Below are 13,030 nucleotides of genomic sequence, written 5' to 3'. Positions count from 1 at the left end.
TCTTTGCAGTTTTGGAAACGTTAGTGTTTTCTTTCCAAAGCTGCCAATTATATGCATAGTCGAGCATCTTTTCGGGACAAAATATTGCGCTTAAAACGGGCACGTTTTTTAATCCATAAATTAAAAGAGCGCCCCCTATATCCAAGAAGTTAAAGGTACAGTCTACTTAGTGTATGTAAACTTCTGACCCACTGGAATTGTGATACAGTGAATTATAAGTGAAACAATTGTTGGAAAAATTACTTGTCATGCACAAAGTAGATGTCCTAACCAACTTGCCAAACTATAGTTTAAGTTCTCTGGGATATGTGGGATGGTAGCATCCCACCTCGCCAACAGCCAGTGAAATTGCATGGCGACAAATTCAAAACAACAGAAATACCATAATTAAAATTCCTCAAACATACAAGTATTTTACACCATTTTAAAGATATTCTTGTAAATCCAGCCACAGTGTCCGATTTCAAATAGGTTTTACAGCGAAAGCACGCCAAATGATTATGTTTGGTCAGCACCTAGTCACAGAAAACCATACAGCCATTTTCTAGCCAAGGAGAGGGCTCACAAAAATCAGAAATAGCGATTAAATTCATCACTAACCTTTGATTTTCATCAGTGTGTGTTTTGTTCGATAAAGTTAATCTTTATGTCCAAAAACCTTATTTGAAATTGGTGTGTTAAGATCAGAAATGTATTGTCTCAAACAAACATCCAGTGAAAGTGCAGAGAGCCATATCAAATTACAGAAATACTCATAATAAACATTGATAAGAGATACAAGTGTTATGCATGGTAATATAGATAAACTTCTCCTTCATGCAACCGCTGTGTCAGATTTTCAAAACGCTTTACGGTGAAAGCACACCTTGCGATTATACACTGCTCAAAAAAATAAAGGGAACACTTAAACAACACAATGTAACTCCAAGTCAATCACACTTCTATGAAATCAAACTGTCCACTTAGGAAGCAACACTGATTGACAATAAATTTCACATGCTGTTGTGCAAATGGAATAGACAACAGGTGGAAATTATAGGCAATTAGCAAGACACCCCCAATAAAGGAGTGGTTCTGCAGGTGGTAACCACAGACCACTTCTCAGTTCCTATGCTTCCTGGCTGATGTTTTGGACACTTTTGAATGCTGCCGGTGCTTTCACTCTAGTGGTAGCATGAGACGGAGTCTACAACCCACACAAGTGGCTCAAGTAGTGCAGCTCATCCGGGATGGCACATCAATGCGAGCTGTGGCAAAAAGGTTTGCTGTGTCTGTCAGCGTAGTGTCCAGAGCATGGAGGCGCTACCAGGAGACAGGCCAGTACATCAAGAGACGTGGAAGAGGCCGTAGGAGGGCAACAACCCAGCAGCAGGACCGCTACCTCCGCCTCTGTGCAAGGGGGAGCAGGAGGAGCACTGCCAGAGCCCTGCAAAATGACCTCCAGCAGGCCACAAATGTGCATGTGTCTGATCAAACGGTCAGAAACCGACTCCATGAGGGTGGTATGAGGGCCCGACGTCCACAGGTGGGGGTTGTGCTTACAGCCCAACACCGTGCAGGACGTTTGGCATTTGCCAGAGAACACCAAGATTGGCAAATTCGCCACTGGCGCCCTGTGCTCTTCACAGATGAAAGCAGGTTCGCACTGAGCACATGTGACAGAGTCTGGAGATGCCGTGGAGAACGTTCTGCTGCCTGCAACATCCTCCAGCATGACCGGTTTGGCGGTGGGTCAGTCATGGTGTGGGGAGGCATTTCTTTGGGGGGCCGCACAGCACTCCATGTGCTCGCAAGAGGTAGCCTGACTGCCATTAGGTACCGAGATGAGATCCTCAGACCCCTTGTGAGACCATATGCTGCTGCGGTTGGCCCTGGGTTCCTGCTAATGCAAGACAATGCTGGACCTCATGTGGCTGGAGTGTGTCAGCAGTTCCTGCAAGAGGAAGGCATTGATGCTATGGACTGGCCCGCCCATTCCCCATACCTGAATCCAATTGAGCACATCTGGGACATCATGTCTCGCTCCATCCACCAACGCCACGTTGCACCACAGACTGTCCAGGAGTTGGCGGATGCTTTAGTCCAGGTCTGGGAGGAGATCCCTCAGGAGACCATCCCCCACCTCATCAGGAGCATGCCCAGGCGTTGTAGGGAGATCATACAGGCACGTGGAGACCACACACACTACTGAGCCTCATTTGGACTTGTTTTAAGGACATTACATCAAAGTTGGAACAGCCTCTAGTGTGGTTTTCCACTTTAATTTTGAGTGTGACTCCATATCCAGACCTCCAGGGGTTGATAAATTTGATTTCCATTGATAATTTGTGTGTGATTTTGTTGTCAGCACATTCAACTATGTAAAGAAAAAAGTTTTTAAGAAGAATATTTCATTCATTCAGATCTAGGATGTGTTATTTTAGTGTTCCCTTTATTTTTTTGAGCAGTGTATTAGGTCAGTGCTAGTCACAGAAAAACATCCAGCCATTTTCCAAAGAAGGAGAGGTGTCAGAAAAGTCAGAAATAGCATTATAAATATTCACATACCTTTGATGATCTTGATTGGAATGCGCTCACAGTAATCCCAGTTCCACAATAAACGTTTGTTTTGTACGATAAAGTCCATCATTTATGTCCAAATACCTCCTTTTTTGTTTGAGCGTTTAGCCCAGTAATCCAAATGCATAATGCGCGATCACTTGTTCAGACGAAATGTCAAGAAAGTTATATTACAGTTCGTAGAAACGTGTCAAACTATGTATAGAATCAATATTTAGGATGTTTTTATCATGTGTGATCAGCTCATGGCACTCTGCCAGACCTCTAATTTCAGTGGGGCAAAAAAGTATTTAGTCAGCCACCAATTGTGCAAGTTCTCCCACTTAAAAAGATGAGAGGCCTGTAATTTTCATCATAGTTACACTTCAACTATGACAGACAAAATGAGAAAAAAAATCCTGAAAATCACATTGTAGGATTTTAATTTATTTATTTGCAAATTATGGTGGGAAATAAGTATTTGGTCACCTACAAATAAGCAAGATTTCTGTCTCTCACAGACCTGTAACTTCTTCTTTAAGAGGCTCCTCTGTCCTCCACTCGTTACCTGTATTAATGGCACCTGCTTGAACTTGTTATCAGTATAAAAGACACCTGTCCACAACCTCAAACAGTCACACTCCAACCTCCACTATGGCCAAGACCAAAAAGCTGTCAAAGGACACCAGAAACAAAATTGTAGACCTGCACCAGGCTGGGAAGACTAAATCTGCAATAGGTAAGCAGCTTGGTTTGAAGAAATCAACTGTGGGAGCAATTATTAGGAAATGGAAGACATACAAGACCACTGATAATCTCCCTCGATCTGGGGCTCCACGCAAGATCTCACGTGTCCCCCTGCTTAAGCCAGTACATGACCAGGCCCGTCTGAAGTTTGCTAGAGAGCATTTGGATGATCCAGAAGAAGATTGGGAGAATGTCATATGGTCAGATGAAACCAAAATATAACTTTTTGGTAAAAACTCAACTCGTCATATTTGGAGGACAAAGAATGCGGCGTTGCATCCAAAGAACACCATACCTACTGTGAAGCATGGGGGTGGAAACATCATGCTTTGGGGCTGTTTTTCAGCAAGGGCATTGAAGATGAAGATGAAACGTGGCTGGGTCTTTCAGCATGACAATGATCCCAAACACACCGCCCGGGCAACCAAGGAGTGGCTTCGTAAGAAGCATTTCAAGGTCCTGGAGTGGCCTAGCCAGTCTCAAGAACTCAACAGCATTGAAAATCTTTGGAGGGTGTTGAAAGTCCGTGTTGCCCAGCAACAGCCCCAAAACATCACTGCTCTAGAGGAGATCTGCATGGAGGAATGGGCCAAAATACCAGCAACAGTGTGTTAAAACGTTTTAACTCTGTCATTGCCAACAAAGGGTATATAACAAAGTATTGAGAAACTTTTGTTATTGACCAAATACTTATTTTCCACCATAATTTGCAAATCAATTCATTAAAAATCCTACAATGTGATTTTCTGGATTTTTTTTCTTCTCATTTTGTCTGTCATAGTTGAAGTGTACCTATGATGAACATTACAGGCCTCTCTCATTGTTTTAAGTGGGAGAACTTGCACAATTGGTGGCTGACTTTTTGCCTCACTGTAGATACAGACACATTGCAGAGATACAGACAAAACAGATTTAAACACATTAGCCAGCTGTTGAGTTGAGTTGCAGTGGTAGTTTGTTCCACACAACAGCACCAGTGTATAAAAATGTGTTCTTACCAGATAGCTTATATTTTTAGATGTTTGGGGCTGCTGGTGAATCATGATGTGCAGGCAGAATCAAAGGGACACTGGACTACAGCACTTGGGAGAGTCTTTAGGGTGTCTATAGCTAGGTGTCCATCCAATTGGCGACAGATTTTGATGTGAATATTCTAAAGTATACATAAAACAATATGCACATTTCCCCAAATTGACTTGTCTGTGCGTGTATACGCAGTGTACATAAAAATGACATGTACGCAATAAAAACTTACATGGGTTTCTATCGCATTTTCAACTTTTGGGGGTCAAACGGCTGCCAAGCATCAATCATCATGTCACCAGATTAAGACCCTCGATATTTATTGAAAGGAGCATCCATCAACCTCGTCACCGTGCACTTTCCCCACCCTGTGAAGTTCATCATAATGTATTTAATCTAGCCGAATAAAATGCATTCTTTCCCATGTTATGAAAAAACAAACATTTGCAACGTACTTTACTCGCATAACAAGGCTGGATGGAAACCTGGTTAATGTCCAGCCATTTTGAGGATGTGGAATTATATTTTGGACGAACATGCGCATATGCCTGGCCTACAGGAGACTTCTGGACTAGCCGAATTACATTAAAACATTGACTGGTTGTGTTTATGCCACAAAAAAGCTAATACATAAAAACATTTTAATGACAAATATTTAAGCTATATTGAAGTGTTAGGTTCTAGGTGCGCTAGGGATAGCCTGTCGGATTGGAGAGGCAAAACGCATGTTAAGCTTTCCTGAATAACTGGGCCTGCCGGGAGCATATGTGGCCACATTATTATAGGTCTACTTGGGAGAACTATGATCTGCAACAGACAGCGCATCTCAGTATCAGAAGAAAAGAGCGTTGGGCCAGCACCGTTATTCAAATAAAATTTTCACTGCAGCCTAGAGTAGAATTTTGTACTCACTTGAAAACAATTATACAATGATTAATTGTATTGTGGTATTGTAGGATAATTGTATATTGTCCCAAAACAAAATCAATAGGGGAGCTATCTGAGCTGCGTGTCTCATATCCTCACTGTTCTTTCATGCTCAATGATGCACCAGGCCTCTACACTGCCTATCAGCTATTCCTATTTGTTGATGTGGATTCAATGCTTTTATGTGGGGTTTGATTGGTAGTTAGCCTATTGCAGATCTGTACAAATGATCCACTTACCAATATCACTATGAATGGTGGATAGAAGGCAGGATAGACAGACTGGTAGGCTATATTGATCTGTGGTATAGTAAAAGTTAGCATGCGGAAAAGCATAGTGCATAAGGGAAATACCAAAACGCCTTGATATAAGGGAGGCGCATGCAAGCAGATGAGGAGATTTGGCTAGGATGGAAGAAATGGTATTGTAAAACCTTTCTTACATGGCACATATTGCACTTTTACTTTCTTCCCCAACACTTTGTTTTTGCATTATTTATTTGAGGCTAAATTGATTTTGATGTGTTCATTCAGTATTGTTGTAATTGTCATTATTACAAGTAAAATTAAATTTAAAAAATAGTCTGATTAATCGGTATCGGCTTTTTTGGTCCTACAATAATCGGTATCAGCGTTGAAAACTCAATCAGTCGACCTCTATTGTAAACCAGGGGAAAAACACACTAGCTTCTCATGTGCACAATATATAACAGCACAACCCAAAGCGAAAAAAAAAGTTTGACAATTTAAGATGTTTTATTGTCACATACAGTGAGGGGGAAAAAGTATTTGATCCCCTGCTGATTTTGTACGTTTGCCCACAGACAAAGAAATTATCAGTCTATAATTTTAATGGTAGGTTTATTTGAACAGTGAGAGACAGAATAACAAAAAAAAAAATCCAGAAAAACGCATGTCAAAAATGTTATAAATTGATTTGCATTTTAATGAGGGAAATAAGTATTTGACCCCCCTGCAAAACATGACTTAGTACTTGGTGGCAAAACCCTTGTTGGCAATCACAGAGGTCAGACATTTCTTGTAGTTGGCCACCAGGTTTGCACACATCTCAGGAGGGATTTTGTCCCACCCCTCTTTGCAGATCATCTCCAAGTCATTAAGGTTTCGAGGCTGACGTTTGGCAACTCGAACCTTCAGCTCCCTCCACAGATTTTCTATGGGATTAAGGTCTGGAGACTGGCTAGGCCACTCAAGGACCTTAATGTGCTTCTTCTTGAGCCACTCCTTTGTTACCTTGGCTGTGTGTTTTGGGTCATTGTCATGCTGGAATACCCATTCTTGACCCATTTTCAATGCCCTGGCTGAGGGAAGGAGATTCTCAGCCAAGATTTGATGGTACATGGCCACGTCCATCGTCCCTTTGATGCGGTGAAGTTGTCCTGTCCACTTAGCAGAAAAACACCCCCAAAGTATAATGTTTCCACCTTCACGTTTGACGGTAGGGATGATGTTCTTGGGGTCATAGGCAGCAGTTCTCCTCCTCCAAACACGGCGAGTTAAGTTGATGCCAAAGAGCTCCATTTTGGTCTCATCTGACCACAACACTTTCACCCATCATTCAGATGTTCATTGGCAAACTTCAGATGGGCATGAATATGTGCTTTCTTGAGCAGGGAGACCTTGCAGGCGTGGCAAGACTTCAGTCCTTCATGGCGTAGTGTGTTACCAATTGTTTTCTTGGTGACTATGGTCCCAGCTGCCTTGAGATCATTGACAAGATCCTCCTGTGTAGTTCTGGGCTGATTCCTCACCGTTCTCATGATCATTGCAACTCCACGAGGTGAGATCTTGCATGGAGCCCCAGGCCAAGGGAGATTGACAGTTCTTTTGTGTTTCTTCCATTTGCAAATAATCGCACCAACTGTTGTAACCTTGTCACCAAGCCATTTGGCGATGGTCTTGTAGCCCATTCCAGCCTTGTGTAGGTCTACAGTCTTGTCCCTGACATCCTTGGAGAGCTCTTTGGTCTTGGCCATGGTGGAGAGTTTGGAATCTGATTGATTGATTGCTTCTGTGGACAGGTGTCTTTTATACAGGTAACAAGCTGAGATGAGGAGCACTCCCTTTTAAGAGTGTGCTCCTAATCTCAGCTCGTTACCTGTATAAAAGACACCTGGGAGCCAGAAATCTTTCTGATTGAGAGGGGGTCAAATACTTATTTCCCTCATTAAAATGCAAATCCATTTATAACATTTTTGACATGTGTTTTTTGTTGTTTTTCTGTCTCTCACTGTTCAAATAAACCTACCATTAAAATTATAGATTGATCATTTCTTTGTCAGTGGGCAAACGTACAAAATCAGCAGGGGATCAAATGATTTTTTCCCCCTCACTGTACACTAGATAGATGCATGAAATGTGTTTTACAGGGTCAGCCATAGTAGTAGAGCGCCCCTAGAGCAAATGAGGGTTACATTTCGTGCTCAAGGATACATTCACCTATTTATTTATTATTATTATTTTTTTACTTTGACGGGTCAGCTTTCGAACCAGCAACCTTTCAGTTGCTTGGCCCAACGCTCTAACCCCTAGGCTACCTACCACCCTCCCCTATTTTAGACCACCCCAGTAAATTTAGAACTGTCCCTAACTGTTTTGACATCAAGTTCGGCCATTGGCTAATCAGCTGGGTTTACAGACTCAAGGAATTAGAATGTACCAGAGGCCACCAATATAGAGCTCATTTGAAAGTATATACGGTACTCTATACCATCTACTGCATCTTGCCTACGCCGTTCGGCCATCGCTCATCCATATATTTACATGTACATATTCTTATTCATTCCTTTACACTTGTGTGTGTATAAGGTAGTTGTTGTGAAATTGTTAGATTACTTGTTAGATATTACTGCATGGTCGTAACTAGAAGCACAAGCATTTCGCTACACTCGCATTAACATCTGCTAACCATGTGTATGTGACCAATAACATTTGATTTGAAAATCTTTTAGAACCCTGGGGGGCAACTGGCTACTTTTTCTATTTGGCTGGCTACTCGATGTACTTGTGGAAAACATTTTTCTTTAATGTCTCGAATACCTATTACATAGCTAACATATTGAATAGAATTACCAAGCGGTTATCTTCACATCTCAACCTAGTTGAATGGCAATTATGTCTCCAGTGTCCAAAGTTATTAGTTAATAGACTATCAACTGAAATATCAACTCTGTAAATAACACACTCTACAACACTTATTTGATCACTTAGTGTTAAATAAAGGCACTACATGCAATTAAAATATCAGATCACAATAAACAGCCTTTCAGTAGCAGTAAGAGAAATTAAATTGCTTAACATTTTTTGATAATTTATGGCACAGCTGAAGTGAGGAGTGGGATTAATCATAGGTAGAAAGCTATTTTTTTCCCTCCGAAGCTATTTTTACCTTTGGTAAAACAACACTCTAATAAACCACAGGGAAGTGGCTACAGTGACTATATCCAGTGGGTTTATAATTCTACATTAAGGACAGGAAGTCAAAGTTCTAATCCTGTGGCACATCAGGATATTTCATAATTTGAACTGGGACTATACCTTCAGAATGACGATAGCGCTACACTTAAAAAAAAAAATGCTGGGTTAAAAACAACCCAATTTTGGTTATTTGGTAACCCAACGCTGGGTAAATATTGGACAGAACACACACTGGGTGATGTAATCATAGGTTATTTTCATGAGGCGTGGCTTCCAGATAGTTATTTTTGGACACCCATGAGAGCAAATGTAATTCCTGTTCATCGTGATAAATTTCAACACTAAAAATTTAAAAAATGTTATTGAATATATTTTGCACATTAAACTAATACATTTCACAACATTATTATATACATATCACAACATTGAGGTACAATATTAGGATATGTATTATTTATCCCAACATTGGTATATGCATAGGCTCTTTAGAAATTCAAACACTTGTAACCCTCATTTAAGCCACAAAGGTTTCAGTGTTCAACCTTAACATGTGATAATACAACAGAACATATTAACATTTACTCTCACGGGTGGCCAAAAGTAACTACCTGAAACACACATCCCTATTAAGTCAACCCTCCAGTCTTCTGATCTGAACTGCTGGGTCATATCTCAATAACCCAGCATCAATAACCCAGCACCCAGGATCAATAACCCATCAGTTATTAAAGAAAACAACCCAACTAAATGTCCTAATGCCTGGCAACCCAGCAGTCGGGTCATCCAAACAACCCAGCATTTTTTAGAGTGTAGTGTTCTTTTCTATGGGAATGACTATCATTGGATAGAATGGTCTTATGCATTTCACATTTATGACAACAAAGACAAAGTGAAAAGAAGCTAGGCGTAAATGGGAATTAGATATTTGGGGAACTGATGTCTGGTCTAGCAGGCTGTCTCTGAACACACTGTATTTGAAGATGTAAAACAATTCAGACGACATGCTGCTGTATCTGTATGCACACGATATCTCTAAGGCTTACAAGCATCTGTCTCTAATACATTCCTGCTTGTAAGTGGCTCTGATTAGATGTGCATATAAAAGCGAGGTTGTTGTCCCTTTGAACTGAATAAATTGTTGCGTAATCAGATGAGCACTCTGTGCATCTGATACTGAGTGGGGAGAGTTTTCCATCCCACCCAAACTGATTACCCCTGTCTGTCAAGACATAATCCTATCTTCATGTTTTCACTTGCTCTATATTTAAGTTGATTAATTGAATTACATTACAGCACAGTATGTTAATAACCATCCCTCCATCCCTCTCTCTCCATCCATCTCTCTCTCTCATCCATCTCTCTCTCTCCATCCATCTCTCTCTCCATCCATCTCTCTCTCTCCATCCATCTCTCTCTCTCTCCATCCATCTCTCTCTCTCCATCCATCCTATCTCTCTCTCGCTCTCTCCCATCCATCTCTCTCTCCATCCATCCATCCATCCATCCATCCATCCATCCATCTCTCTCTCTCTCTCTCCCATCCATCCATCCATCTCTCTCTCTCTCTCCATCCATCCATCTCTCTCTCCCCATCCATCTCTCTCTCCCCATCCATCTCTCTCTCTCTCTCCCCATCCATCTCTCTCTCTCTCTCTCCCATCCATCTCTCTCTCCATCTCCCCATCCATCTCGCTCTCTCCCCATCCATCTCGCTCTCTCTCCATCCATCCATCCATCTCTCTCGCTCTCTCTCCATCCATCCATCTCTCTCTCCATCCATCCATCTCTCTCTCCATCCATCCATCTCTCTCTCTCGCTCTCTCTCCATCCATCCATCTCTCTCTCTCTCTCTCTCTCCATCCATCCATCTCTCTCTCTCTCTCTCTCTCTCTCCATCCATCTCTCTCTCTCTCCATCCATCTCTCTCCATCCATCCATCTCTCTCTCTCTCGCTCTCTCCATCCATCCATCTCTCTCTCTCGCTCTCTCCATCCATCCATCCATCTCTCTCTCGCTCTCTCTCCATCCATCTCTCTCTCTCTCTCTCTCTCTCTCTCTCTCTCTCCCATCCATCCATCTCTCTCTCTCTCCCATCTCTCTCTCTCTCTCCATCTCTCTCTCTCTCTCTCCATCTCTCTCGCTCTCTCCATCTCTCTCTCTCTCGCTCTCTCCATCCATCTCTCTCTCCCCATCCATCTCTCTCTCCTCTCCCCATCCATCTCTCTCTCCATCTCTCTCTCCATCCATCTCTCTCTCTCTCTCTCCATCCATCTCATCCCTCTCTCCATCTCTCTCTCTCTCCATCTCTCCATCCATCTCTCTCTCTCTCTCCCCATCCATCTCTCTCTCGCTCTCTCTCTCCCATCCATCTCTCTCTCTCTCTCTCTCCATCCATCCATCCATCTCTCTCTCTCTCTCTCTCCATCCATCTCTCTCTCTCTCTCTCCATCTCTCTCTCTCTCTCTCTCCCATCCATCTCTCTCTCTCTCTCTCCATCCATCTCTCTCTCTCTCTCCATCCATCCATCCATCTCTCTCGCTCTCTCTCTCCATCCATCCATCTCCATCGCTCTCTCCATCTCTCTCGCTCTCTCTCTCCATCCATCTCTCTCTCTCTCTCTCCCATCCATCCATCTCATCTCTCTCTCTCTCTCCATCCATCTCTCTCTCTCTCTCCCCATCTCTCTCTCCATCCATCCATCTCTCTCTCTCTCTCTCTCTCCATCCATCTCATCTCTCTCTCTCCATCCATCTCTCTCTCTCTCCATCTCCATCCATCTCTCCTCCCTCTCTCCTCCATCCATCTCTCTCTCTCTCTCCCCATCCATCTCTCTCTCTCTCTCTCTCCCCATCCATCTCTCTCTCTCTCTCTCTCCATCTCTCTCTCTCTCTCTCCCCCATCCCCCATCCATCTCTCTCTCTCCCCCATCCATCTCTCTCTCTCTCTCCCCATCCATCTCTCTCTCTCTCTCTCTCTCTCCATCCATCTCTCTCTCCATCCATCTCTCTCTCTCTCTCTACAGCTCTAGTGGTGAGGTTTCTGACCAGACGTTTCATCTGGGAGTATGACCCAACGCTTGGTAAGACACCCTTCCTGCTCCCCTCCTGCTGTCCTAGGCAACATTAAAAACAACCTGCACAACACTAGTCTTAGTGTGTTTTGTGCAGCCAGTAAAGCACTCTCCCTATGATTTTGGGTATCAAAGGCTTTATCTGACCTCAAAGGCTGTTTTGATCCAGAGATGACCGTGCTGCGTTGGTCAAAGCCTTCTATCGCTGCGAGTTATATCAAGATAGCAACCGAAGTAATAATAATCACTCCCATGTGGTAGTATATTATATAAAAACTACATCACAAGCCTAGCCTGGTCGGTGATTTAACATGCTATGAATGCTATGTGATTATGAGACAGGGATAGAGGCAATGCCTTAAGTTTAGGGCGAGGCGAAGCGTCATTCATTCACGCCAGTTGTCGGTTAATCATGTTCATATATAGGCTAAGTGACCACAGTGACCGTGCAAGGGGAGGTTCGTATAGTAAGCCTACATCCCGTCATTGGCAGGAAAATCCTATTGTGGCATGTTTTGCTTAAAGCTAGAACAATATTGGGGTTGTTCGGTTCATGGTTCGAAGGCATGCTATGTACAGAGTCAGCCTCATTAGAAGTTGAATAACACTGTGGCACAGACCCAACTGTTGGCATGGGGGGAGCAGTAACATGATATAGACATTAAGCCTCATTGCATGCAGACATTTCAATGTGATGGATGCTATATATATATATATACATATACTCCTACAAATACCAATGGTCTAAGATATGCTTATAGCATGCTGTCAAACAATTAGCTTGAAAGGGAATTGGATCCGGCAGATATTTATATATATTTTCTCACTGCAAGCCACGTCTCTGATTCCCATTGACAGTTTCCCCATTTTCCCCCTGAATGTGATGTACGTTTTGGTGGAGGCTCAAGTGCTTGTTATTCGAACAGCATTCAAGAGTATAACCTAGTACCCACCACAGCTTATTTCCTGACATCACACAAGGGTTGAATGAAAGATGAAGGCTTTGGGCTGAGAGAGAGAGAGAGACAGCGCTCACCGCTCTGTAAGAAACATGGACGTTGAGAATATTGAATTACAACACCAGACAGATTAATTTCATGAAGTTTCAGAACAGGGTCTGGAAGCAATTTAATCATGTTTTTGCAAACAGTACGCAGTGTGTGTATACTGTAGGTTACACATATCCTTCGGTGGTTTATGCGAGTCCAGAAAAGTAATATGATTTTAATAACGTGCCTTGTAGTCTACTAAATTGGTAATTTCATCATATGATGATAGAACCCCTAAA

General features: G+C 42.5%; 1 protein-coding gene across 1 annotated transcript in view; it reads left to right on the top strand.

Annotated features, from left to right (window-relative positions):
• Positions 1-13,030, top strand: part of LOC112214381 (ras-related and estrogen-regulated growth inhibitor) — a 59,470-nt gene that overhangs the window by 40,714 nt on the left and 5,726 nt on the right. Inside the window, exon 3 of the mRNA XM_024373066.2 lies at positions 11,695-11,751. Coding sequence (XP_024228834.1) covers positions 11,695-11,751 — 57 coding nt within the window. The remainder of the gene's footprint in view (positions 1-11,694; positions 11,752-13,030) is intronic.

This window comes from Oncorhynchus tshawytscha, unplaced genomic scaffold (assembly GCF_018296145.1).
Source record: "Oncorhynchus tshawytscha isolate Ot180627B unplaced genomic scaffold, Otsh_v2.0 Un_contig_8799_pilon_pilon, whole genome shotgun sequence".
In the NCBI taxonomy this organism is placed as follows: domain Eukaryota; kingdom Metazoa; phylum Chordata; class Actinopteri; order Salmoniformes; family Salmonidae; genus Oncorhynchus; species Oncorhynchus tshawytscha.
This window is presented reverse-complemented; position numbering and strand designations above follow the sequence as displayed.